Here is a 27886-nt window from a genome sequence, read left to right as displayed (position 1 = left end):
TCTGCCCCCCCGACACACAACGGCGCAGGAGAACCGAACCGGTAATCAGGAGAGCGTGTCCGGCGGCCTTGACCGCAGGTAACCCCGCCAGGACTTTGGGGTAACACCCCCACTCTTTTCGAGAAACGCCCTGGGATTTTTAATGACCACAGAGAGTCAGGACCTCGGTTTGACGTCTCATCAGAAGGATGGCGGCTTTTTACATTGTAGGGTCCCCGTCGCTATACTGGAGGTTGAGCGCCCCCTGCTGGCCCCACTAACACCTCTTCCAGCAGCAGCCTGAGTTTCCCAGGAGTCTCCCATCCAGGTAGCTGGGAGCTGCGGGCTGGTAGAGCTACTTGCACCATATGAGCGCTGATTAAACGGCGAAACTGCCGCCTGTTTCTTGCAACACGACACGACAACAGTAGACCGGCGTCCTCTAGTGGCTACATATACTGCTACCAGTACCGCCCTGGACTGAAAACCACCAGCGCAAAGGAAAAGAGCCGATGAACTCAGTTCAGCCCCTATTTTTTTTTTAAAGATACGAGTTTATATTGTAACGCTTCTGGCCGTCGATGGTGTGTAAGAGCCAGCTTACCGCTCTGCCCTTCCCTGTAATATCAGGACTACAGCCACTGGGCTATAGAGAGTTCTCTTTAGCTCACTGGGCTGGGTCCCTGTTGAGTGACGCGGGAGTCCTGGGTTCGAGCCCCCAACGGTGCGGGGCCGACCTGATGCGGCAAGGGCGCCCGCCTGAGCCCCTGTTGCGTTACAAGATCTTACTTTTAAAAAATGTCGCCACATGCGTGTCGCTAAGGAAAAACAATTGACACCTGAAGAAGGCTCCACGGCCGAAACGTTGTGTTCTCTTTCTTCATTTTTTCAGCATGGAATAAACCTATTACTTGTTCCTTTGCAAGGAAAAACCATGCTTGGTGTGTTCAACCCTCCGGGGTGCAGCAACAGGTCTCCAGGCTCCAGGGCTGACGTGCCTGGAGGAACTCGGGGTCAGGGGGAGGCGAGGGGGCAGGAGAGCGGACCACTGGCAGTCCACGCACAGCTCTATTGAATGCGTGCAGAAGGGTCCGCCTTTACGAGTTTAATGTTCAGCTGCAGACAGCGTGATTGCGCAACGATGCTGCCACCATGCGGCCGTCGCTGGAACTTCCAGCACACGTCACTCATCAGCAACTTGAATTCCTGTCGGCTGTGAAATCAAGAACACATACAAATCTCACCCGGGATCACTCTTATCAGTATACCAGACTGTTCTCCCCTCACACACACACCCAATCATCCCCCCTTCAAACACACACACTGCCCCCGCCACCCCCCTCCACCAACACGGACACCAACACACAGCTGAAAGCTCCTAAAACAATTCCTGAACCTTTATTTCTATCAAGAGGAAAAGAAACCAAAAAGGCAACTTTGAAATGAAAAGATTGAACACAAACCCACGAGAACTGTGTGTCTGTAATAATAACAATACCAATAATAATATAACAATAATATAATAATAACCATCATTATCAGAACCCAGAGCTGGAAATAATCAAATCAAGGAGCAGGGGACAGTGAGAAAGTCTGGGCTTTGGAGGAGGGAGTTAGGAGGAGAGTGAGGAGGACAGGGACAGAGAGAAAGAGAAATATACCTGTCGGGGAATAAGTAGCACCAAGAAACCAAGCCTGTCGACCTTTTCCAACCACCCGTGTCGCCTACAGTCCCTTCTCCTTCTTCTCCGTCCAGAACACACACACCAGAAGCAGATACAATAGAAACAGAAACATGGCATGTGGGGTCTCGCTTCCAAATGTGTGTCCATGAAACAAAAAGAGCAGATTCTGAGTGCGCGAGGAGCCAGCTGCGATGAGCGGCGGGTTTCTGCTGCCTGTTCACAAAAAAACCCCTCCAGACCCTTTCATCACGGGAGACAGGAGGGCGAAGTTCAGACTCCCCTCCCCACAGCACACGGAGAGAGGAGGTGCACTGGATTAAGACGGAGAGACGCACTCCCTCTCGCGGGGGCCAGGGGACAGAGGGAGAGAGACGGACCAGGGCAGCGGAGCTACTGCCCTCCAGCCGGTCAGGCAAGAAATCCGTTGGGAAAAGGGTGAGAGAGCCGGGCAAGACGAAGAGGTGAGAGGAGAGCGAGAGAGGTGGGAAGATGGGGAAAGGAAACTAACGGGGAAAAACGGAGGAGGGGGAGAGTCCGAGCGTCTGCGGTTTGTCTCCACGTGTTTCCGTCTGAATCCGAAGGGATCTGGACCCTGCCGGGCTGCTCCTCCGCCGGTCTGCAAGGCCCTTGAGAGTCAGATGGAGGGAGGAGAGCGCTGGAGAGGCGAGGGGCCGGAAGGAGAGAGGGAGGCCGGCTGTGTCCTTGGTCTGCCAGTCCGTCCGCAACCCCCACCCCCCCTCGGCCCCGGAGTGACGCGCCCGTCTTCAGGCCCGTCTGCTGCCTGCTGGAGTCTCCAGAACAGCCCCAACAGGGCAGCCTCTTCCACTCCATCACAAGACCTGAGAGAGAGAGGGAGAGGGAGGTCAGCTTCAGGGCAGTGTTAATGTGTTACTGGACACTGTCCACTTACTGAATGTGTAAATGACTCTGTGTCTCCCTTGCCTCTTCTCTCCCTGTCTCTCACCTCTCCGTCATGCTCTCCTGCTCCATCCCTCTTTCCCCTTCCCCCTTCCCTCTCCGCAGTGGTGCAGAACAGCAGCAGAGGGACCACCTGCCTGGTCAATGGTGGTTGCCATACCAATGGGGGCGGGGGGCGTGGCTTGTAGCCCCTCCAGCCCCACCTCCTCCCCCTGGTTGGAGGGCTGCAATGGCCACGCCCTGAGGATGGGCGGGGGCCGGTTCACCAGCCAGGACTCGGCTCCGTCTTCTCCCCGACCTCGGACTCGGCGCTATCCGGATATCAGTCACCCTCCATACCCAGGCTTACCCCTCCCTCTCTTGGCCAGCACCCCCCCACTCCCAGTTTCATTCTGCCTGGCCAGCGGGGTTCAGGGGTAAATGCACAGGCAGGGATAAGAAGTGCCCTACTGTGTGCTGTGAGGTCAATGAACAGGCTGTGTTACACTGGGATTTTGGGAACATCCGTTGGGTGCTTCTAGCATTGTAATGGGAGGCATGTTGGAAACAAACTCTGAAAATGTGGAAGGCAACACAGGAGATTCTCCAGCGAAGAAGTGACGACCCCTCACAGTGCGGAAGAGTGTGTTTCTGTTTGGGTCTTGCTAGTGGGAGCTCGTCTCCAGAGTAAAGTTTGCATTTTAATTACAGTATCTCTCGGGAGTGTTGCTTTGTCTCCTTGAATGAATTAGAGTCTCCTTTTTGTGAAAGAAATGGCTAAATCCCCTTCCTTTAAGTCAGCGGTGTCCAGGGTGGGTCGCTGTGTCTGCAGCTGGTTTCTAGGTTTTCGAAGTCTGCTTACAGCTGCAACACCAGAAGAGCCAAGAAAAACTGTCAAACTGTCAAAGCTTGCTTGTGTACAGTGTCATAATGCCGCACACAGTATTGGACGTTTTGTTGTCTAGTCTTAAATCACAGAACATGGTACTGCACAACTTTGTCTGCGAGTTTAATTTGAAGACCAGAGATAGACACTGAAATCCAGAACCCCATCGTTATGAAATTCGTGGCCCAAACTAGTTTTGCTCCAGTAGCCTTATTCCTCCTGATCCAAATATCTGCCTTCTGTATAAGCGTCTGTGTCAGGCCCTGCCACATAAATAGAACCAATCTACAGACCCTGCTGTGCTGGTGTCAAGTCTACAGAACCTCTGTGTCTGGGCTCTGTAGAGGCAGCTGAAAGGCTCATCCATCAGCAGCATACGGGGGGTGAAGTACTGTAATAATAATAATAATAATAATAATAATAATAATAATAATAATAATAATAATAATTGCGTACACTTATATGGCGCTTTTTCTGGACACTCCACTCAAAGCGCTTTACAGGAAATGGGGACTCCCCTCCACCACCACCAGTGTGCAGCCCCACCTGGATGATGCGACGGCAGCCATAGTGCGCCAGAACGCTCCCCACACAGCAGTTATTAGTGTGGAGGAGAACAGAGTGATGTAGCCAGTTCATAGAGGGGGATTATTAGGAGGCCATGATTGGTAAGGGCCAATGGGAAATTTAGGCTGTAGGCTCCTCTTAGTCCCGTGGGCTGGGTGCTGGAGTGGCAGCACTGGCTCTGTACGGTGGTGAGACGAGTCTTTCGCTGAAAATCTGGTCCCATGATCCAGAAAAACAAATAAAAGTACTCGTTCCTTCATGCTGAATTAAAAACACACGTTGAGCGACCCCAGACTTCATTCTGGGGTTATTCATTGCAAGCCACCAGTTAAGACCTGACTGTTGGAACCTGTGTGTTAAATTGATGAAAGGGGCTGCAGTTCAGACTGTTCACACAGTGATAAAATTCATTGATATAGAAAAAACGTACACATTTAAATTAAACACAAAATCGTGAACTTTGTGAGAGTCCTGTAAGTCGACATGTTGTCGCAAACTCACATTGAAGTTCCCCCAAATTGTGATGTGATGCGGCCCTTCCTGCTCAAAGTCACCATGATGACTGATGTACTGTACTGTGATGTACGAGTGAATGAGCACACAAGCTTGCTTGTATACAATGTCATAGGGCCGCACACAATACTGGACGTTTTGTTGTCTAGTCTTAAATCGCAGAACATGGTACTGCACACACCTGGAAATGTAGTCTATTTTGTGATGTAAATTGGAGGTTTTACAAGTTACTGTGTACATTTTACTTTCATTGTGGTTTGAAATGCACTCATTAGTGCTGATTCGAGCCCTGAAATATGAAAATAGCCTTTCATCTCCCCTTTAATGCACAAAGGTACCTGGAGAATGTCCGAACTACGGTACGATAGAATGAATAGGTTTTCCTACTGGAAGGGGAACTATTGGCTAACTTTATATTACCCTTAAGTACCCTTTGAAAGTAGTGAATAACTGTTTAAACCTGCCGGGATTGAGAGAGACTGGATTACAGTAAGGAGTGGAACCAAGACTGTAGACTGGTATTGAGAAAGACTGCATTCAGGGAAAGGAGGGGCTGGATGCAGAGAATGGATCTGAGACTGTAAGCTGGCATTGAGGCTGGATATAGAGAATGGATCTGAGACTGTAAACTGGCATTGAGGCTGGATATAGAGAATGGATCTGAGACTGTAAACTGGCATTGAGGCTGGATATAGGGAATGGAGCTGAGACTAAACTGGGCTTGAGAGAGACTGGATACAGAGAATGAGTGTGGAGACACAGACATGCCCACATACTGCCCCTGAGACGCTGCTGTACAGTGCTGCTCGTCCTTTGCCCTCTGACCCTCTGACCCCACGCTGTGTGCAGACAGGGAAGGTGTCCAAGAACAAGAAGAAGAAGATGAAGAGGAAGGAGAAGAGGCAGCAGCGGCTGCTGGAGGAGAGGCTGCAGGACCTGGCCAGGATGGAGGAGCTCAACCCCCCCACAGACCCCGCGGCCCCCCCAGGGCCTGTCTGCTCCCCCTGGAGACAGAGCCTGCTGCTGGAGGACGGGGGGGACCCCCTCAGCCGCCCCCAGCACTGTGAGTGGCCAGGCTGGGCTGTGCGGCCTAGCGCACAGGGGGCTGTCTGCTGTCTGCGCATCGCAAGGGACAGCAAACTGTCTGCGTGTGTGTGTGGCCTCTGTATCTGTGTGTGTAAATGGCTTGTGCCTGTTTGTGTGTGTCCGTGTGTGTGCATGGTGCATGTGTGTGGAATGGCTTGTCTGTGTGTCTGTGTGTCTGTGTGCAGCAGTAGCAGCCTGAGACACTGAGCAGTGTATTTGGAGAACACAAGGGCCTACAGCTCTCCCTGCTGCAAACAGTCCATGTGCTGCTCAATGTCGTCAGTGTGGAGCTGTAAACTGTGCTGGTAAAGTTTTCTTTCTTCCCTTTATGGGATGTAAATACTGTAACCTCTGCAGCACCAAAGGTCTTCTATATTACACGCACATAAGTTACAGTTCGCTCCAGAACCCTGCAACTCAACTCTCTTCTCTACCTCGTCTGCTTTTATTCTCTTAAAGTGCCAGATAGAGGTGGGGCCAGAATCTTACTTCCAGTTCTAAATGGAATCTAACCCTAACCAGTTTAGGCTAGTTTTGCAGTTGCTAGCGTCCTCCAAATAAGGAGTTGTTTCTCAGCTACTCAGAGCTGTTAATTCTTCCTGTTGTCTTATGACCTCCCCTTGACCCTCCCTGTCTAGAATTAATAGAATTTATTTTACATTGCATGTTTCATTCATTAAACATTTATTGAAAATAGTCAAAAAGATCATAACTGTAATAAAATTCTTCATGTATGCAGATAAATATAAGTATGCATATAAACATATTGCTTTCAAGTAGCTCTGTGCACTTATTTCTTGTCATTCAGTTTCTACAGTTTCTGTTCTAGTTCATGGCAAGTAACGAATATGTACAAAATAAGTCTTCAAAATGTTTCACCCCGACAACTGCATTGCTCTCCATGTAAACTTTGCCTTATGTACTTGTACAGTTAGGATCATGAATTATTTAGATAAAAAAATGATTTCCTTTGATTGAGTGATTTGAAACATGATTTGTTTGCACCTTAGTTGAATTGTGGAGACTGTTGAGAAGCATTCTTATATATTTTCTGTCCCATTCAGCTTCAGGGCAGTGCTAATGTGTTACTGGACACTGTCCACTTACTGAATGTGTAAATGACTCTGTGTCTCCCTTGCCTCTTCTCTCCCTGTATGTCTCTCACCTCTCCGTCATGCTCTCCTGCTCCATCCCTCTTTCCCCTTCCCCCTTCCCTCTCCGCAGTGGTGCAGAACAGCAGCAGTGGGACCACCTGCCTGGTCAATGGTGGTTGCCATACCAATGGGAGGGTGGATGTGGGTGTGGCCTGCAGCCCCTCCAGCCCCGCCTCCTCCTCCTCCTGGTTGGAGGGCTGCAATGGCCCTTGCAATGGATGGGCGGGGCCCGGTTCACCAGCCCGGACTCGGCTCTGTCGGGCTCCGTCTTCTCCCCGACCTCGGACTCGGCTCTGTCCGGATACTCCACGGAGAGAGACTGCCGCAGCCACCTGCTGTCCCCACACAGTGAGTCGCTCGGTCTGACTGTGGCCACGTCAGCTGATCTGGCAGGTCCAGTGTTTGCCTTTGCATCCTCAGGAATTCAATATGAATGTTCCAGACTTTGATAAATGGTGGTTTATTTTTTTTTACAATGCTGTACTTGCTAGTATTATGAGTGGATTTCTCTGGTGACCCCGTCTCTCTACCCTGCTCTGTCAGTGTTCAGTGCTGCTGATTTCCTGGTGAACCCCCTGGAGCCCCAGAACGCAGATAAAATCCAAATCAAGATCGCAGACCTGGGCAACGCCTGCTGGGTGGTAAGAGACACACAGGCTTCTTCGTCGCCCTGAACCCTGACTCTTCCTCCTCACCTGCTCACCTGTAACCTGAACTCGCTCTTTTTGTGTCCCAGCACAAGCACTTCACAGAAGACATCCAGACCCGGCAGTACCGCTCTCTGGAGGTGCTGATCGGCGCGGGGTACGGCACTCCAGCGGACATGTGGAGCACCGCCTGCATGGTGAGATGAGCAGAGAGAGGGGACAGGGGGTCAGTGGAGAGAGTAAGAGAGAGGGGACAGGGGGTCAGTGGAGAGAGAGTAAGAGAGAGAGAGAGGGGACGGGGGGTCAGTGGAGAGAGAGCAGAGAGAGAGAGGGGACGGGGGGTCAGTGGAGAGAGAGCAGAGAGAGAGAGGGGACGGGGGGTCAGTGGAGAGAGAGTAAGAGAGAGGGGACAGGGGGTCAGTGGAGAGAGAGTAAGAGAGAGGGGACAGGGGGTCAGTGGAGAGAGAGTAAGAGAGAGGGGACAGGGGGTCAGTGGAGAGAGAGTAAGAGAGAGCACACATCCAGCTACACATATCTCAGTCTCACCATCAGCTCTTCCGGGAGTTTTGACCTGGCAGTGAAGGCACTGAGGGAGAAGGCACTCAGGGCTTTCTACGCAAAAAGAAGGAGGCTCTTCAACATCAACCCACCAACAAGAATCTGGCTCCAAATATTTGAAAGTGTAATCCAACCCATTGCCCTATACGGCAGTGAAGTGTGGGGTCCCCTCACAGACCAGGATTACACCCAATGGGACAAACACCCCACAGAAACTCTGCACATGGAGATCTGTAGAATCATACTCCGTGTGCAGAGAAAAACTCCTAACAACGGGTGCAGGGCCGAATTAGGCCAGTACCCACTATTGATAAACATACAGAAAAGAATATTAAAGTATTGGCTACACCTAAAAAACAGTGACCAAAATTCCTACCACCACAAAGCCCTGCTGAGCCAAGAGCTGAGCCCAAAACAGAGCCCCCTGAGCCAGCTGGTCCTGAGGCTCACCGACCTGAGCCACACCAACACTAACCAGCCTCAGGACAGTACTGCTAGAGCACCACAACCCAGACTCAACCACATCACAGCACAGATCAAACAGCAATATCTCACACACTGGGACAGACACACACAAACACAACATAAACTGGAATGCTACAGAACCTTAAACAGACAATACACACTAGCTGAATATTTGACCAAAATAAAAAATAACAAACAGAAACAGACCCTGACGAAGTACAGGCTCAGTGACCACAACCTGGCCATAGAAACTGGGCGACACAGGCAGACCTGGCTGCTCAGAGAGGACAGGCTGTGCTCCCACTGCCAGCGGGGAGAAATAGAGACAGAGGTGCACTTCCTACTGCACTGTGACAGATACTCTGGGATTAGAGAAACATTCTTCCCGAAATTCAGAAATCTAATCCCAGAGTTCCCACACCTGCCAAAACCACAACAGGTCCCAATCCTACTCGGAGAGGGAGGAGGGAACTCAGTTGATCTGGCAGCCCAGTATGTGATCTCCTGTCACAGCCTGAGGAACAGTGAGTCCGTCTCCCAATAATGCTCCAGCCGCCTACAGTAGATGTCAATATTATATAATATGTCTTTGTTGTAAATGTCTGTAACATGTCTGTAGATTTTATTTTACTTCTATTTTTTGTTTTGTTCTATGTTAATTTTATTATTTTTATTTGCTTTGGCAACACTGATTGTACCCATCGGTCATGCTAATAAAGCACCTTGAATTGAATTGTAAGAGAGAGGGGACGGGGGGTCAGTGGAGAGAGAGTAAGAGAGAGGGGACGGGGGATCAGTGGAGAGAGAGTAAGAGAGAGGGGACGGGGGGTCAGTGGAGAGAGAGCAGAGAGAGGGGACAGGGGGTCAGTGGAGAGAGAGCAGAGAGAAGATTGATTGAAATGATGGAGGAGAAGAATATAAAACAAAAGGAATGTGTAGAAGAGGATAAAGGAAGAAGGGAAACCATACTGCATAAACCCAGGCTACAGATTTACGGAACTACAGAATTCAGCTATATCGCAGTTTTGACAGCAGCCATATCGCCCTGCACCTCACAGCTGGCAGCCCACTGGAGCTCAGCAGGTGTGGGCCTGGCCAGTACCTGGATGGGGGACTCCTGGGAAGGCTAAAGTGGCTGAACCAGCAGGGGGCGCTCACCCTACCGCCTGTGTGGGTCTTAATGCCCCAGTATAGTGACGGAAAAGGTATACTTTAAAAATGCACCATCCTTCAGCTGAGACATAAAACTATAGTCCTGACTCTTTGTGGTAACTAAAAATCCCGGCGCGTTTCTTGAAAAGAGTAGGGGTGTTACCCTGGAGTCCTGGTGAAATTTCCCCCTGTCCTTTACCAATCATGGCCTCCTGATAATCCCCCTTTCTGAACGGGCTTCATCACTCTGCTCTCCTCCCCACTGAGAGCTGCTGTGTGGGGAGAGTACTGGTGCATCACCCAGGTGGGGCTGCACACTGGTGGGGGTGGAGGGGATCCCCAGTACCTGTAAAGCGCTTTGGGTGGAGTGTCCACAAAAGTGCTATAGAAGTATAAAGACTATTCAGTGATGAAAGAAAATGAGTGTAAGAAGTGTCTGGTTTGAGTTCACTGATGAACTGTTTGTTGACCAATGTGTATTGCTCCAGCGTGCGGTCTCTGGGAGTGTTGACTCTTGTGGGTTGTGTGGCAGGCGTTTGAGCTGGCCACAGGCGACTACCTGTTCGAGCCGCACTCCGGAGAGGACTACACCCGCGATGAAGGTCAGGCTGCCAGGAGGCTCTGGGTCTCTGTGTCTTTTCTCCTTCCCTGGCTGTGTTCCCTCCTTGCCTTGCTGTTGTGGTTGTCAGTGTTGTGTAACGTGTTGTAATATCTGTGTGTGTGTGTGTGTCTCGCCCAGATCACATCGCCCACATCATCGAGCTGCTGGGGCCCATCACCCCCCACTTCGCCCTGTCGGGACGGTACTCCCGGGAATACTTCAACCGCAGAGGTAACACACTGAGCACCCACACGCCACGCCCTCGTACTGCAGATACCCACACGCCACGCCCTCGTACTGCCCCCACCCACACGCCACACCCTCACACTGCCCCCACCCAAACGCCACGCCCTCACACTGCTCTCACCCACACGCCCTCACCCTGCCCCCACCCACACGCCACGCCCTCGTACTGCTCTCACTCTCACGCCACGCCCTCACCCTGCACCCACCCACACGCCACGCCTTCACACTGCTGTCACCCACACGCCACACCCTCACACTGCCCCCACCCACACGCCACACCCTCACACTGCCCCCACCCACACGCCACACCCTCGTACTGCCCCCACCCACACGCCACGCCCTCACACTGCCCCCACCCACACGCCACGCCCTCACACTGCCCCCACCCACACGCCACGCCCTCACACTGCCCCCACCCATACGCCACGCCCTCGTACTGCCCCCACCCACACGCCACACCCTCACACTGCCCCCACCCACACGCCACACCCTCACACTGCCCCCACCCACACGCCACACCCTCATACTGCCCCCACCCACACGCCACACCCTCACACTGCCCCCACCCACACGCCACACCCTCATACTGCCCCCACCCACACGCCACACCCTCACACTGCCCCCACCCACACGCCACACCCTCACACTGCCCCCACCCACACGCCACGCCCTCGTACTGCTCTCACCCGCACGCCACACCCTCGAACTGCCCCCACCCACACGCCACACCCTCGAACTGCCCCCACCCACACGCCACACCCTCACACAGCTCTCACCCACACGCCACACCCTCACACTGCCCCCACCCACACGCCACACCCTCGTACTGCCCCCACCCATACGCCACACCCTCACACTGCCCCCACCCACACCCTCACACTGCCCCCACCCACACGCCACACCCTCACACTGCCCCCACCCACACGCCACGCCCTCGTACTGCCCCCACCCACACGCCACACCCTCGTACTGCCCCCACCCACACGCCACACCCTCGTACTGCAGATACCCACACGCCACACCCTCACACTGCCCCCACCCACACGCCACACCCTCATACTGCCCCCACCCACACGCCACACCCTCACACTGCCCCCACCCACACGCCACACCCTCACACTGCCCCCACCCACACGCCACACCCTCGTACTGCAGATACCCACACGCCACACCCTCGTACTGCCCCCACCCACACGCCACACCCTCACACTGCCCCCACCCACACGCCACACCCTCATACTGCCCCCACCCACACCCCGCACCCTCACACTGCCCCCACCCACACGCCGCACCCTCACAGTGCCCCCACCCACACGCCACACCCTCACACTGCCCCCACCCACACGCCACACCCTCACACTGCCCCCACCCACACACCACACCCTCACACTGCCCCCACCCACACACCACACCCTCACACTGCACACTACATTGGCAAAAAAACAGTGCGGGCTGAATCTGAGAGTGAAGCCGTGTTGTTGTGTGGCGCCCCCTGCAGGTGAGCTCAGGCACATCTCGAACCTGAAGCCGTGGGCCTTGTATGAAGTGCTGCTGGAGAAGTACGAGTGGCCACTGGAGCAGGCTGCCCAGTTCAGTGACTTCCTCCTCACCATGCTGGAGTACATCCCTGAGAGGAGGGCAACAGCTGCACAGTGCTTGCAGCATCCCTGGCTGAACTCCTGAGCACTGTCCCAGCCCTGGAGCAGCCCCTGAGCACTGTCCCCTCTCAATACACTAGCTCTTGAATTCAGCCCTACGGTCCCAATGTGAGTGTTGGTGACCTCTCTGGGGCAGATTTATACTCATACAACTTCTCTGTTGGTTAAGGCAGTTTGTTCTGAGCTCTTGAGCACAACACAATGAGTACAGTCCCACCCCTGCAGTTAAATCACTCCCCATGTCCAGGCTTACCCCTCACTCTCTTGGCCAGCACCCCCACTCCCAGTTTCCTTCAGCCCGGACAGGGGTTCAGGAGTAAATGCACAGGCAGGCCCAGCGCCCCGTCTGCACCCACACAGCACTGCTCCTCACCAGTGTGCTCAGCTGCAGTAGGGAAGGCACATTGCTGGGTGTGATTTGTCACTTTATTTCACTGGCAGTCGAGGAGTGAAGGAAGGCAAGTTTGGCTAGCACAAGCGTTTTCCCAAGATTAACCCTTTGTTAAAATAATCTGAAGTTATTTTTATGGAGATGTATTGCTCAGTTTGTCTTTGAACCTGTTTATTCTGTAATGATTTTATTTGGGCTTTTTCGTTCTTCTATCCCAGAACCTTAACAAGAGCTTGTTTTCAGTGCCTTGAAGAAGAACAGTTTGGGGGGGAAAGAAGCAAAGTTTTGCTTTAGCACAGAAATGGGTCTTCAGAGCCTGTATGAATTGTATTTTCTATAAAGAAAAGTAAATCCTTGCAAAAAAAGAAACCAAGCGCAGTACAAGTGAAGCTGAAATAAAGACGCCATGTTTTTGGTAAATGTCTCGTCTGGGCTGTGTTCTGGGGTCGTGCTGATGTGAAAATCAGGCTGCAGTGAGGGGGACAGCAGACCTGCTCCCCCAAGGCCAGTCTCCTCTCCTCCTCTGAGTTCAAGATCCGTACTTGAGTCATTCATCCACCTGCGAGCAGAACTCAGCTCATCCTTGTTCCTCTTTGCAGAACGAAGGTGGGACTGAGAGCTCAGAGCTCCTCTCTGGTGCACAGAGCAAACTGGCCCAGCCAGCATGTCTTCAGCAGGGCTGGATCTCCCTGCAAATAACCTCCAAACATGCAGACTCCACACAGACAGACACCAGAGGCTGGACTCCAGCCCAAGGGCCTGTAGCTGTATCTTCCTCAGCCTGGTGCTCTGCAGCTGTGTTCTAACCCTGCTGAATTGTGAATGCTGGAGGGAGAGATGAAATAGACAAACCGGCACTGAAACGAGCTGTACAGGACAGATCAATGTTGGTGTTTTCACTGGACAAACACTAAGGACCCAGGGGAGCTGGAGTCTATTCCAGCAAGCAATGGGCTCAAGGCAGGGTAACCCTGGGCAGGATGCCAGGCCATTGCAGGACACTCATACACCAGGGCTGTTTAACTTACAGTACCAGCATGTCTGTGGACTGTGGGAGGAAAAAGGAGCACAGACAACCCACACAGACACATGGAGACCATGCAAACTCCACACAGATAGACCCCAGTGATTGAACCCAGGGCCCCAGCGCTGTGAGGCTGCAGTGCTCAGCTGCACACCCTTCATTAATGGCAATTTCAGGTGTATGTTTCTGGGATTCGGGCAGAGTGTTGGCATGAATGCTGGGGAGCGGTTTTCTAATGCTGTACTGATGGTGTACCTACCTGCGCAGGTAATAGTATCATCCGAGCTGCCGGGGCCCTGGACCTCCTCTGTAATTGACTTCTTGTAACTGCAGTCATTTCTGAGAAAAAGACTTCAGCAGCAGGGGGAGTGACTCCCAGGTCAGTATATAAGTGTGAGAAAGTGCAGAGTCGGTCTAAACCACATCCTCAACTTACAGGTGTCCCCACGTTCTCTGTCTTTGGGTGAGTACTAAAATGTCATTTGGAAATTGTTCAGTATATACTGTAACTTAATAAGCAAATAAATTTAAAAAAATATATATTTTAAATACAAGGTTATGCTTGGGGATGTTTTAAGACAATATTCAGGTAATGGCTACTGGTCTCTTATATGAAGTATTAAAATAAACTGCTAGCACGTGATACAGTGTCTTAAAATGGTTGGTAATACCCAGAAAAAAAAAAAATAAATTTAGGCTTTTTTTTACCTCCTTCACAATCCTTAACTCAGGATTAATAGATACAGAAGTACTCACACGTTTGTGGTCTGTTTAATTTAATGTGTACAAATGAGTGAGGCATTGATGAGTGGGTCAGAATTTATGAGTTTTTTTCAAAATATTTAGAAACATACAATTTTCATTGTTGTGATTTACAATTATAAAACAAAAAAAAATCGCAACTTCATGCTGCTGTAGTAGTTATAGTTTGGAAAGCAGACTGGATCTTGAGGGCAGAGACAGACACACAATAATGTAATAATGATAATTGGGGCAAAGACATGTTCTCTTTTAGCAGATAAAATACATGCATCTTATTAACTGAAAACACTTTATTAATATAAAATTCACATGTAGGTATTTTTAATGTAAAGCTGAAGTGTGCGTTTCTGGGATTCAAGCAGGCTGTACCTGCATGAGATCTGTGGAGTCGTTCTCCGATAGTGATGTTTCTGGACAAGATTACCTGACTGGTGCTGCAGTCTTGAGAACTGGACCAGTCTGAGGGCTGAAATAGTTTAGGTATCATAGGTGCACGCTTTCACACTCAGTTAAAAAAAAAGTCTCATAAAATTCCTCCACAAAGCAGATTTTTGTAAGTGAAGCACTGACCTTGCTGGTGTCCAATAGCGAGAGCAGTGGAAGTGTCCGAGGGCTGGTCTAGTGGGGATGGCGTGAGCAGGACGTCTTCACGGGAGTCTTGGATCTGCTGTCAGTGCCGAGTACAGCAGCTCTTCCTTCATGTCTCACCCCCAGGACCTGTACAGAACAAGCAGGTTGGCCGATGGAACTCAGGTGCTGTGACTAGATGTCTCAGTCTAGATTTCTTGTCTTTCTGTTTTTGATGTGCAAGGATATTGTCAGTCTGGGTGAAAAGAAAGCTCTTTATCTGAAGGTCTTTATTGTCTTTGTTCTTAATCATAGCCAGATTGAGTTTCTTACTCCATAGTTAATCGAATAGTGATTTTGTGGAAATAGGATCACTTGTTAAAATACCCTGGACCTGATCAGCTACACCACACATCTGTGAACATTATGACTGAACAACAGTAAGAAGAATCACTATGCTCTCTTGGAACCAGAGCCAATAACACTTGCACACAAGTTCCATTAAGACCTTTTTTTCAAAATGTTTTAAAGAATGGAATTGCTTTTTTCTCTTAACAAATCTTATGCCATAATGCCACATTACAGCACTTTACATAATACCCTATTAAATTTCAGGTTTGAAAATGAAGAACACATTAATGGAGTTATACTTGCTGACAAAGAATAAAGGGGTGTGATAAGTTACAATACTGCTTCTCCAGAGTAACATTTTAGAAACCTGTTCAGTGCGAGGCACAGCACGTACTGAACAACCACAAAATTTAAGTTTGCAAAGATCGAAAGCTCAGGAGGGGGCTCCGCCTGTTTCCATTTCCTCTGAAAGCTGACAGCTCTAGTATACAATGTTTCAACAAGGGGGTGTTCTTGAAGGAAAGCCAGCACCAGCGCCCAGCACCAGAATCCATCTTTGAGAAACAGAGGGCTGAACTGTCCTGATGTCTCTGAGAGGAAACTGTGAGGTCTGTGGACAGAGGTCATTGCTGAGGGTCCTGCACACTGTGGTAGCAACTTGCTTCCAGCAAGAAAACAGCTCAGGATTGATCCTGGACAGGTATATAAATGCCTGGGTGATCCACACCTTGGGTTGGGACAAATCTCATTTTTAATCTGCTGCTCGGGGTCACACCAATTCTGTGTCTGTATTGTAGGCGCATGGTTTTGTATTTACATGAGACAGTTCTATTAGTGGAGGACCTGGATGGCCTAGAAACAAGTGTACAACTCAGACAGAAGGAGAACAGGCTGAATGCATGACTCTTACTGTACATGGGGAAAGTGCAGCTAAACAGATAACAGTGCTTAAACAGGAAAGCAGAAAAACAGTATCAGTACGATATTAGTGAAGTGTTAAAAAACTGTGCAGAAGACCTACAGCAAGTTTTTTTACTCGAAATTCAAAACCCATGGATTGAGGGTCATGCTTATAATACCGAGTGGTCCCCCTAGTGGCAATATCAGATATGACACTCACCATTGCTTGTACAGAAAGTTAAAATTTTGAACTAATAAACTAACATCCGTCATTCCTTATTGGAAAAAGAATGTGCAAAGCACTGGCTGTGTTTCCACACATTCTTACTTCATTTCCTTACAAAAACACAAAATATTTAATTAAATAAATAACATTAAATTACAATACTAGGTGTCATACCCATTCAAGTAAGAACTGTGCTCTGCTTGTAAATGTCAAATGAATGGCAAAAACATGAGTTAAGAACTCTAAAATATCAAACCTGTGAGAATCACACCTGAATAGTCACAGGATTTAACAAATATAGGACATTTTGCCAAGATCTCCTGAAAAACACAAAATTCCTGTAGGTGAGATATTTTAATCCCAGATTTGAACTGACCAAGCAGAACTGTGGCAGACCAGACTTTCTCTATGGCTAATAAATAGAGCAAGAAAGACACCAGAATTTAGAAGTCAGGACCAGAGGAGCCAGAAGACAAGGAGTGAAGACCAGAGGAGCAGGAAGACAAGGAGTGAAGACCAGAGGGAAGCAGGAAGACAAGGAGTGAAGACCAGAGGGAAGCAGGAAGACAAGGAGTGAAGACCAGAGGAGCCTGAAGACAAGGAGTGAAGACCAGAGGAGCCGGAAGACAAGGAGTGAAGACCAGAGGAGCCGGAAGACAAGGAGTGAAGACCAGAGGAGCCGGAAGACAAGGAGTGAAGACCAGAGGGAGCCAGGATGCCCAGAAGGAGAAGCAGGAGCAGGAGCTCCACTGGACCAGGGAAGCACAGTCTGATACTCGGCTCCACCTCAGCTGCTGCTCCAGAACAGGCTGGTGTTGGGTGTGAAGGCTCGCTATCCATCCGGACTTTTCTCTGGGTTCAGTCTTTGAAAATTTGCCCAAAGCCACAGACGGGGCTCCACTTGTCACAGTCTGAAGGAAAAAGTTTCACTGCAACTGGGCTGTGAGGAAACGTCACATGGCTGGACTCTTTTATACTGAGTCTCACAAGGAGAAAAAGCATCAACGCTCTCTCAGTGGCTCGATCGTCTCCAGTGGTTGGAGTCTCTTTCTCTCTCTCCCTCTTTCAGCAGCAGAGCTCAGCTGCACAGCACGTCCAGCCCTTCACGGCTGCCTCACATCCCTGAAAGGAGGCAAATGTGTAAACACAGTGGAACCTGGCTGTCAGGGGTCATGACCATGAAGACTACCTGCCGGCTCCACTCAGGTGGAGGCCCAGTTGACCGCCTGTCACAGAGCTGCTCTGATTCCACCACTGATTATTCATGTTCCAGGTGAAGGTGTCGCTATAGACCTGACTGGCCCTACACCCCAGCTGGCTGAAGGACACAACTGTATTTTAACTCTATCTGGAAGCGATTCTTGTATGACACACAGCCTTTTCAACAGTGACACCATAGCTGGCAACAGTTTAAAAGAAGAGGGGAAAAAAACTGATTTAGTTGAACCAGGTAGTAATGAGATATTTTACCTGATTTTCAGGGGGTGATCAAAGTATTGCATATATGAACATGGAAGTTTTAACTGGGTATTGACTGATAAGTACAGTTGAAACAGCGGACAAACAATATTATAGACAGCAGTAATGTCATGACAATAGAAACAAATAGGTCTAAAAACATGCAACAGCTCACCATCTCTTTGTATAAAATAAGGCAACGGTTGGGATTCACTTTGTTAAAGAGCTGCTTGGGTGCTGTCTAGGGGAAAGAAAGTGCGTCTCCACTGGGTAACTCCTGTAATATTTCAAAGCAGTACTTCAGGGTGGTGGTAACCAGGTGGATACAAACCAGGATTCTCTATACATATATTTTTCAACAACTTAGTGCCCATGCCGTTTTTTTAAGATTGAAGAATTTTTATAGCTTAATAGTGACAGAAATCCAAGCAGTAGATAAGTGAAGGTTCCCAGAGCCAAGCTTCATCGACCAGGAATTTAATCTATCTGGATACCCAGATTCACAGCTACATCCATTAATGTAAAACCTAACTTATATATGTAAAGATACAAACATATATAACTGTTGACTTTAAACCTTCTTTCTACAGTATCCAGTCCACCACCAGCCATGTCATCTGTAGGAACTGTTCCCATTGAGATGGCAGCTCTGGGCAGACCCTTCCAGCTGGGGATGCTGTATGACTGCCGCAGGGACGCACTGATCCCAGGTAAACCTGCAGCACAGCAGACACAACTACACACTGTTCCAGCTGGGCTGCTGTATGACTGACACACTGATCCCAGGTAAACCTGTAGCACAGCAGACACAACTACACACTGTTCCAGCTGGGCTGCTGTTTGACTGACACACTGATCCCAGGTAAACCTGTAGCAGAACAGACAACTACACACTGTTCCAGCTGGGCTGCTGTATGACTGACACACTGATCCCAGGTAAACCCACAGCACAGCAGACACAACTACACACTGTTCCAGCTGGGCTGCTGTATGACTAACACACTGATCCCAGATAAACCCACAGCACAGCAGACACAACTACACACTGTTCCAGCTGGGCTGCTGTATGACTGACACACTGATCCCAGGTAAACCTGCAGCACAGCAGACAACTACACACTGTTCCAGCTGGGCTGCTGCATGACTGACACACTGATCCCAGATACACTCACAGCACAGCGAATACAACTACACACTGTTCCAGCTGGGCTGCTGTATGACTGACACACTGATCCCAGGTAAACATTCCAGATGAAATCTATTAATTTAGTGCCAATATACCAGTGTGCGCTCCCAGAATAAAACTGAGCTCAGCGTCTCTGCCTCAGACTCCATTGATGACAAAGCTTCGGCCCTGCAGGTGGACGCCTCACTGAAGGCCAGTCTGCTGGGGGGTCTTGTAGAAGTGGGAGGAGCCGCCAAGTACTTCAATGACAAGAAGAAATCCCACAGCCAGGCCAGAGTCACTCTGCAGTACCACACCACTGTCAGGTACGAGCAGCTGACCATGAGTCACCTGGGCCGAGGGCAGGTGACCCATCCCAGTGTGTTTGAGGACGACACGGCCACCCATGTGGTCACAACTGTGCTGTACGGGGCTCAGGCCTACTTTGTGTTTGACAGAGAGGTGTCTGAAGAAGAGAACAAGCAGGAGATCGAGGGAAAACTGAAACTCACGATTGAAAAGCTGAAAGGAATCTCAATTAGTGGCAAAGCCTCTCTGGAAATGACAGAACAGGAAAAGGCCGCTGGAGAAAAGTTCAGCTGCACATTTCACGGGGATGTTCAGCCGGCGACAAACCCGTCCACTTTTAAAGAGGCCACTGAGGTCTACAGAGCCCTCCCGACTCTGCTTGGAGAAGGAGGAGAACACGCTGTGCCCATCAGGGTCTGGCTGTACCCGCTGGTCAAGCTGGACTCCAAGGCTGCTAAGCTGGTCAGACACATAAGCAACTGTTTTGTCACACAGGCACAGACTGCAGTGGAGAACCTTGATGTGACTGAAATGCGATGCAGCGATTTGCAGAAACACACAGTTTCCCAAACCTTTCCTGACGTCAAAGGAAAAATAGAAAATCTGAAACAACTGGTCCTTCAGTACAAACGGAATTTCATGGATAGATTAGCCTGTGTCCTGCCAGCTGTAAGGGGAGGTGAGAAAGATGAAGAAGAGTTCAGAGAGCTGATGAAACATCATGAAGACTCACCTTTCAAATTAGACAGGTTTCAACTGTGGCTGCAGAATAAAGAAAGAGAAATGAAGGCAGTCAATGGATATCTTACTAAACTGATAGACAGTGGTATAAATGTGCTGTCCACACAGGAGGAACTGGACCAGGTGCTGTCTGATCCAGACACTGAGAATGTGGTTTGTTTCAGCTTCACCTCACTCAGCCAGCCTGAGCCGTATCTGTCAGAGCTGACCAGCTACCTCAGACACCCAGAGAGCAGGAACACAGACACTGACACACAACAGGCCAGTACAGGATGGGTAAAGAGAGAGTCTGTTCAGAAGATGAAACTGTGTCTGAAGGATTTCCTTGAGTTAGTGAATATTATCAAAGAGAAAACTAAATTCTTTGTTGGTGCTAAACAAGATGACCAGCGTCCCGGAGCGTGTATTTTCCTGTATGAGGGTGGGGATAATGAAGGTGTGTATTTGAGCCCCTGTCAAAGTCTGGCACCCCTGAGGTTCACACAGTGACACACAACACTGCGACAGAACAGATGTCCCCCCCCAGCTCCGCCACACTGGAGCACAGGGTGGGATATAAACCCAAGCAGCAGGACAAGTGGGAATCTGGGCTGCAGCCTCACATGGAGTATGAGCTCAGATCCACAGCAGAGGGCAAGCTGGGATACCCCGTGAGCAGTAACATCAAAACGTTCAACACTGTGATAAACTTACGTCCCCCTGGAAAACCCTCACCTCTCCAGGTGTCTCCAACTTCCATCACAATAACCTGGGAAAATCCTTCTGCTGTTGGAGAGGGGGTCAGCATACTAGGATATATCATTGAATACAGAGAGGAAGGAATACAAGGCAGTAAGGAAACATCTGATCAGTGGCTGAAGAAGAAAACGAACAAAGAACAGTATTCATTTTCTATGGAAGACTTGACAAAGAAAACATCCTACAGAATCAGAGTCCGGTGTGACTGTGGGGATCTTGGGACCAGCGCACCGAGTGATGAAGTGGTGATCACAACAGCAGAAACAACACCTGTGAAGCGAATTACAGGCGACCGCAAGAAGTGCACTTTAATGAACAAGGGCAAACCTTCGATTTACAGGCTTAATCTGTCTAAAGATAAAGGCAGTACCTGTCCCAAACTCAGCTTTGGAAAAGCAGCAGTGAACAGTAGAAACAGAACGATCATGCTCCTGGGAGCGACGGGCTCAGGGAAGACCACCCTCATCAACGGGATGATCAACTACATCCTGGGAGTGGAGTGGGAGGATGAGAGCAGGTTCAAACTGATACATGAAGAGACCAACAAGACACATACTGAGAGTCAGACCTCTGAGATCACAGCCTATCAGATCCACCACAGTGAAGGGTTCAGGGTTCCCTATTCTCTCACTATTGTGGACACTCCAGGGTTTGGGGACACCAGAGGAATCGGACAGGACAAAATCATCACCCAGAAGATCAGTGACTTCTTTTATGATAAGAATGGTATCATTAGTCTTGACGCAGTGTGTTTTGTGGTCCAGTCTGGTTCAGCACGTCTCTCACACACACAGAAGTACATCTTTGAATCAATTATCTCGATATTTGGAAAAGTCATTGCAGGAAACATTGTAGTTCTTGTTACGTTTGCTGATGGTAAGTCACCACCAGTTTTAGAGGCCATCAGAGAGGCAGATATTTTGTGTGCTAAAGATAAAAATGACAATCCTCTTCATTTTAAATTCAATAACTCAGTCTTGTTTGCCTCCAATAATGGAGGAACAGGAGTTTCAGATCAGGATGACTTTGACAAAATGTTCTGGAGGATGGGATCAGTCAGCATGAAGACATTCTTCATCCATTTAAATACAATGCAGACTCAAAGCCTGCAGCTGACAAAGGAAGTTCTTGCTGAGCGCCAACAGCTGGAGGCAACTGTGGAGGGGCTGCAGCCCATGATCAGAGCTGGACTGATGAAGCTGGATGAAATCAGAAAGACACAGGAGGCACTGAAATGCCACCAGGACTGCATAGAGGCCAACAAGGACTTTGAGTATGAGGTGGAAATGACAGTGCCAATAAAGACAGACATCTCTGGAACTGGAATCTTCATCACTAACTGCCAAGTGTGTCATTTCACCTGTCATGATAACTGTGCATATGTCAATGACAAGGATAAGAAAGATTGTTGTGCAATGGGCTCAGATGGCAACTGCACAGTCTGCCCAAAGAAATGCATCTGGAGTTTACACTCTAACATGAAGTACAAATGGGAATATAAAGTTACTAAAGAAAAGAGAACCTATGAAAAGCTGAAAAGGCAGTATGAAGATGCCTTGGGGGAAAAGATGAGTGCAGAAAAAATTGTGACACAACTTGAAAACGAGTACAGTTGTGTACAAAGCCAAGTGTTAGAACTAACTGAGAAACTGAGTCACAGTCTGAAGCGTCTGAAAGAGATCGCCCTCCGGCCCAACCCCCTGGCAACCCCTGATTACATAGACCTGCTGATACAGTCTGAGGAGCAGGAGGCCAAGCCTGGGTTCAAGCAGCGCATAGCTGAGTTACAGCGAGTCAGAGAAGGAGCTGTGATAGTGCAACGTGTGGCCAGAGGAGAGAAACTGCTGCCAGAGGAGCAGAAGGGCTGGTTAGAAAAGGGATTTGATCAGGTAAAAGGGTTGTTTACAGATATGTGCAACTGGATTAAAAAAAAACACAGCAGAGACTAGTAAAATGTCAGCTGCAGCAAATAAAAAAAAAAAAATGATGAGGTATCACAGCCTGATACAACATCTAAGAAAAAAAACAAGAAAACAAAATAAAGCAGTGACGTTGGCTGACTAAACCTGCAGTGTACTTAATAGTCACGTTTTTTAATCTGAAGATTTTGATTTTAAAGTTAAAGCTACTGGAGTGATGGATGTATACATGCCAAATTTCCACTTGAAACCCAGTCTCTCAAATTCTTAGTCGCACAAGACTGCAGTTCCATCTTCGACAAAACTGCTAGAGCTACACACTTCCTCTGATTATTTTACCTGTGCTGCATCCACACAAATAGTACAAGAAGTAATGCTCCTTTATCTACTGCTTCCCAATTCTCTTGATTACTCAAGTACAATACACTCAACCCCCACTCAAAAACAGACCCATCTGTAACTTTCAACTTTCATTCCACCTCCGTTCCCTTTCTGTCCCCTCTCGACTGAGATCAATTCACTCTTCACTTCAGTTCCCCTTGCCAGGGATGAAGTCGACTGCAGTAGAAATATTGCCTCAAAACCAGACATGGGACTGCAGCAAGGTCATATTCCACAAACACAAAATCCCATGGGACAAGGACCACAGGGATTACTTCCTTTCAGACACCTCCCTTGCTTCGAATGTCTCAGAGCTGCATCACACTGGAGAGAGGGCTGACATCTCTGATGTCAGAATGTGACAACACTGGTCCTCTGGTCACCTTGCCATTTCCTGATTAAGTGGCCTGTCTCCGGACCTACATACTGTTTCTGACTCTCAGAAGTGAAGCACGGACCTCTTCCTTCTGCTAATCTTCTGTTATTTTCAAATCAGTAATCACCAGAATTCAAAACATCCACATGGGCTCTCCTTCACTCATCACTCTCTCCTCCTGGGTGATCCTGTGTTGCCAAGGAAGCTTCTCCGTGCCAGACTCTTCTGTCCCTGTCACAGCAGCAGCCCAGTTTGCCGTTTCCTTATTCATGCTTATTCCTACATTGTGAGGCAGCTTGTCAGTCTGCAGCTCTTCAGGCACAGGGGGTACTCAAGGCTCAGCCCATGCCATCCAGGTTCTTCTTTCTCAGCTATGGGGAGAAGAGACAGTGCCATCTTGCCAGGCAATGTTCTCCTGCCCCACTCCTGGTGCTAATGTCTCCAGCCCTGGCTCAGACAGTCAACAGCGGTCCTCAGGATTAAACACTGCATCTCCACTGGGAATTGTGAACAAGCTCCATGTAGCCCAACAGGGACCCACGTTACCCCATAGAAGAGCATCATTTCTATCCCTTCAAGCTACCTTGCAGCCCACTGAGTGCCAAAGGCCTGTAAGACGGCCCAATGCATCACTGATGAGACTCTCCCCTGGAGCTCTCATTCTCTCTCCTTCCATTATGGAGCTCAGATACAGACTAAAACCTTTTTCCTCAATTGGTTTAATGAACTTCTTAATTAGCCCAAGAGAATTGGCTATTTCCATCCATTTCCACCACAGCTCCATTCCCTCACTTGGAATCCATCTCCTTCTGAGCGCTGAAACCTCAGGCCAGCTGTGCCTTGTCAATGAATACAATTTACAGAACAGGTGGCTATCATGGCCCAAGGACACACCACTGACATCACACAGAAGTAGAAATGTTCTTTGAAGTTTATCTTTTGCAGCAACTGTGTTTTGATGTGTTTGCTGGAGTCCACTGAGAAAAACTTATTGCTGGACTGAGGTGGAGGGGCTGAAGCCACCGTCAGGCCTTGAGTGTCTGAGGTCTGACATTCCCTGCAAAAGATGTAAACCTGCTGATGACGACAGTCTTCACTGCGAGCAGATATCAAAGCCATTGAGAGCACACGAATCTGCACAAGCGTTTCTTAAAATACTGTGAAGAATTTGTCTTCTCCCTTTCTCCAGATGGGTTTTCTCCAGTATTCCTCACTTTTCCAAAGAATACTAGCATTATATGTGACAGTTATATATAAAATGAATAATGTGTGTGTGTGTCCCCCATCCTGGTTTATCCACAATAAAATCCCTGTGCTTCCTATTCTCTATCCCTATCCTACAGTATGTAAAATCCCTATGCTTTCTTTTTGTTTTATAATTTCATGTATTCAAAAATTTTGTTGCGTATACCAAATATTTTTTTACAAAAAAAGTTTAAAAAATACATTTTGCTAAATTTGCTAGTGCTTGAGAATATTTTTTGAACCTATTGCTTTTTCAAATGTTGACTTTGTTCAAATGTAACTTTAGTGAGACTATACTACTATAATCACTTTGTTTTGAGTGAACGTTTAAAACAGTGAAATTGAATTGTCTAGTTTTAAGGTACTTTTCTAAAAAGGGCAAAACCCACCTTCGTCTTTTGTACGAACATGTGCACTCCAGATACGATTTCTATTATTTGATGTGAGTACTTGGTTTCGTAAGTAAACCAGTTAAAGAAGGGAACAGAGGTCACAAGTTCAGATTTTAACACAATAATAGGTGACCTTTAAATGTGTGACGGGCACCTGACAAGAGCCGGTCTGTGGAGAGCCTTGTGACTTTGTTTCCACAGATGTGGTTGAATTCTACTTAAGTGCCCTGAAGTGTCTAAATATTTTTAAAGTATTAAACTAATTTTTCATATTTACAATACTAAATTACTGGTGTTCAGGTTTAGACTGGTCATGCCTTTTGACTTCCAGTTGTCACTTGCACTGTAAAGTTAGTTTACTTGCTATATTGCCATTTATATCTGCATGTTTGATACGGTGTATATCTCATGAATTAACATTAACAACAAGAGTTAAGGTGTTTTTCTACAGCACAGAACTATCGATCTATTAGATACATTTCTTGTATGTTAAAGGAGTTTTAATTGCTTTAATTGTGACTTAGATTTAATTGCTTTGATCTTGACTTAATTTAGCAGATAAAATAAGATTGTAATCTCTATATACTGTAATATTTAGATTCAAAATAAATAACTACAAATTTGATATGAGCAATATCATTTCTGAGTCGTCGTGTTTCTGTCGGAGTGAATATCCGCACACTGGGGTTCTGTTAACGTAAGAGCTGTTATTGCCATCAAATTATTTATTAACCTAAATTACTGTCTGTGAAAACTAAACTCTCAACCTGCCACCCTGCTTGTTGGACACAGTGAGCTGCTTTACAGCCCTCTTTCCACTGCTGCTCTATCAAACTGTAGTACAGATAACGGCTCACTTCCCTCTTAAGTCGCTCAGTATTCAGACAACAGACTGCGACTCCTTCTGCAATATAAGATTACAGATCATAAGTGAGTCCTGATAAAAAAAAACTGCAAACTGTGACCTGCAGTTCAAACAGAAGCTTGACTTTGGCAGCTGTTCCTTCAACACTAGACACTGTGAAAGTCTACTGTCCTGAGGAATCAATACTTCGAATTATTGTTCCTGTGCCTAGTAGGCTTAGCAGGTCTTCATCAGGTCAGCTGACATAAATGGTTTTCCCTTCTGAATGCTCCTCCACCCCTAGTTGTCCCCCACTTCTGTATATGTATTTGGAATCATTATTGAAAAGGAAATCCACGTATGTGTCACGCCCGACATCCCTCCCTAGAGGGCGCTCCACTGCTCCATTATTGTTCCTGTGATTGTTAACCTCCCCAGGTGAACCCTCTTAGCTTCATTATTTATAGACTAGCTCCTCCAGTCCTCGGGGCTCATCATTACAGTAAGGATGTCGCGATGCCCGCCGGGCACCAGGAAACCCTACGTCCGTTTCCTGAGGGCACAGGCCTCATCCCCGACACCTCCCGCTCCCTGAGCCCGGGGTCTGGAGGACCTGGCCCCGTCACCCTTGGACCTCCATGTTTTGTTTGTCCGTGTGTTCCCCCCTCCTGGGGGATTTTAACCTTGTCGCGTCCCAGGATTTATTATTCGCTGATGGACTCTCAGACTGTGCCCTGACCTGCCTTTGGACCCATTTGGATTTGGATGCTGTTCTTTGTCTTCCCCGTTCACTGTCTCTTGAACTGTCACTATTATTAGAACTTAGAACATTTGGTGTTCCTGCTCTTAGTTTGTTCAGTAGTTTTACGAGTCACAGCCCTGTGGTCTGTGACTTAGAATCAATTCACATTACTTATACAGCAATGTACGCCCGAGAAATCAGAAACACCTGTCAACCATTTGTCTCCGTGCTTATGCTCACCTGAAATTTGAGGATTGAACCCAACAAATGATACTGTTCTCACAGTGCTGAATATGTATCTAAAGAATGTCTAACGAAACAGAAGCTGAAATCTATACTTGTTGTAGCCCTGTGCCAATTTATGCAAATAGTTTTAATAAGTAAGTTTTGTTGTTTTTATAATCAGGAGGGAGGGCCATAGCAATACAGCAGAAAGTGCCATCACCGTTTGCCAATGTCTTCTCACATGCTGTGTTCAGAGGGTCGTATTTAAAAAACGGTACAGTAAATTTTCTTATACTTCAGGATTTTGATAGTCTGAAGTATACATTGTATACAATGTGAAGGATCACATTGTCTCTCACACCTCAGTGTCAGAATTGTGAGACGTTTTTATCATTGGGGAGGAGGGCCATAGTAATAAGCAGAAAGGGCAATCACCTTTTCCCAGTATAAGTTCGAGTTATACTGAGCTTTTAAAATTGTTTTGCGATTTAAAAAAATATATTCCATACAAAAACACATTTTGGACAGTCGCTATTTATTTGGCTATTCCCTTTCACTGAGGATGTCTACGGTACTCCATCCGGATCTGTACTGACCGAAGAGAGCCATCTACATGTGAGAGGCGATATAACATCACTGCAGCAGCATTTAAGGTGGAACGAAAAACACGAATAAGAAGCCAACTCCAGCCTCGTCGCTGCTCCTCCCACTCGCTAGCTTCAATGTTTATCCTCGTCGCTAAAGATGTGGTAACTTCCAATGTGCACGCTTTGATGAACTTCAACGCTCTTTACTGTATTCTAACGAACAGTTAAGAACAGTTAAGAAGAGGGCGGAGCAGTGCCTCTGTGGCTCAGGATCTGTGCCTGTGGCAGGAAGGTTATAAGTTCAAATCCTGTGGCTGGCAGAGGAATCCTACTCCGTTGGGCCCCTGAGCAAGACCCTGCACCCAAACTGCTCCAGGGGCGCTGTATAAATGACTCATCCTGTGGTCTGACCCCCAGCTTCTTTCCCTGTCTGTGTGTCTCATAGAGAG

General features: G+C 48.2%; 3 protein-coding genes, 1 long non-coding RNA gene and 1 pseudogene across 4 annotated transcripts in view; 3 read left to right on the top strand and 2 right to left on the bottom strand.

Annotated features, from left to right (window-relative positions):
* LOC148674051 (uncharacterized) overlaps nucleotides 1-22675 on the top strand; it is a 30350-nt gene extending 7675 nt beyond the window's left edge. Inside the window, exon 3 of the mRNA XM_088627034.1 lies at nucleotides 21592-22675. Within this exon, the coding sequence (XP_088483160.1) occupies nucleotides 21592-22675 (1084 nt within the window). The remainder of the gene's footprint in view (nucleotides 1-21591) is intronic.
* Nucleotides 1-27886, bottom strand: part of kdm5c (lysine demethylase 5C) — a 162582-nt gene that overhangs the window by 94786 nt on the left and 39910 nt on the right. The gene's annotated exons all lie outside the window — the stretch shown is intronic.
* Nucleotides 1359-12427, bottom strand: LOC148674053 (uncharacterized). Its single transcript, XR_015934121.1, has 2 exons — nucleotides 12348-12427; nucleotides 1359-2503 (listed from the first exon to the last, which is right to left on the bottom strand). It is a non-coding gene; the product is annotated as an uncharacterized LOC148674053 (long non-coding RNA).
* LOC148674054 (SRSF protein kinase 3-like) lies at nucleotides 6875-12398 on the top strand. The gene is made up of 6 exons (XM_088623811.1): nucleotides 6875-7115; nucleotides 7311-7408; nucleotides 7504-7611; nucleotides 10122-10191; nucleotides 10329-10421; nucleotides 11935-12398. The coding sequence occupies exons 1-6, from the start codon at nucleotides 6986-6988 to the stop codon at nucleotides 12117-12119; spliced, it is 684 nt and encodes a 227-aa protein (XP_088479937.1). The 5' UTR covers nucleotides 6875-6985; the 3' UTR covers nucleotides 12120-12398.
* On the top strand, nucleotides 18021-21268 carry LOC148674052 (neoverrucotoxin subunit alpha pseudogene; annotated as a pseudogene).

The sequence above is a fragment of the Lepisosteus platostomus genome, chromosome 3 (assembly GCF_059453375.1).
Source record: "Lepisosteus platostomus isolate fLepPlt1 chromosome 3, fLepPlt1.hap1, whole genome shotgun sequence".
Classification (NCBI taxonomy): Eukaryota; Metazoa; Chordata; class Actinopteri; order Semionotiformes; family Lepisosteidae; genus Lepisosteus; species Lepisosteus platostomus.
The sequence above is the reverse complement of the archived record's forward strand: the minus strand, read 5'-3'. Positions and strand labels throughout refer to the sequence as shown.

Coding starts and splice junctions, on each gene's coding strand:
- LOC148674054 (XM_088623811.1), top strand. CDS start 6,986: ATGGGCGGGGCCCGGTTCACCAGCCCGGACTCGGCTCTGTCGGGCTCC. Junction 7,612..10,121: donor TGTGGAGCACCGCCTGCATG/GTGAGATGAGCA, acceptor GTTGTGTGGCAG/GCGTTTGAGCTGGCCACAGG. Junction 10,192..10,328: donor GGACTACACCCGCGATGAAG/GTCAGGCTGCCA, acceptor TGTCTCGCCCAG/ATCACATCGCCCACATCATC.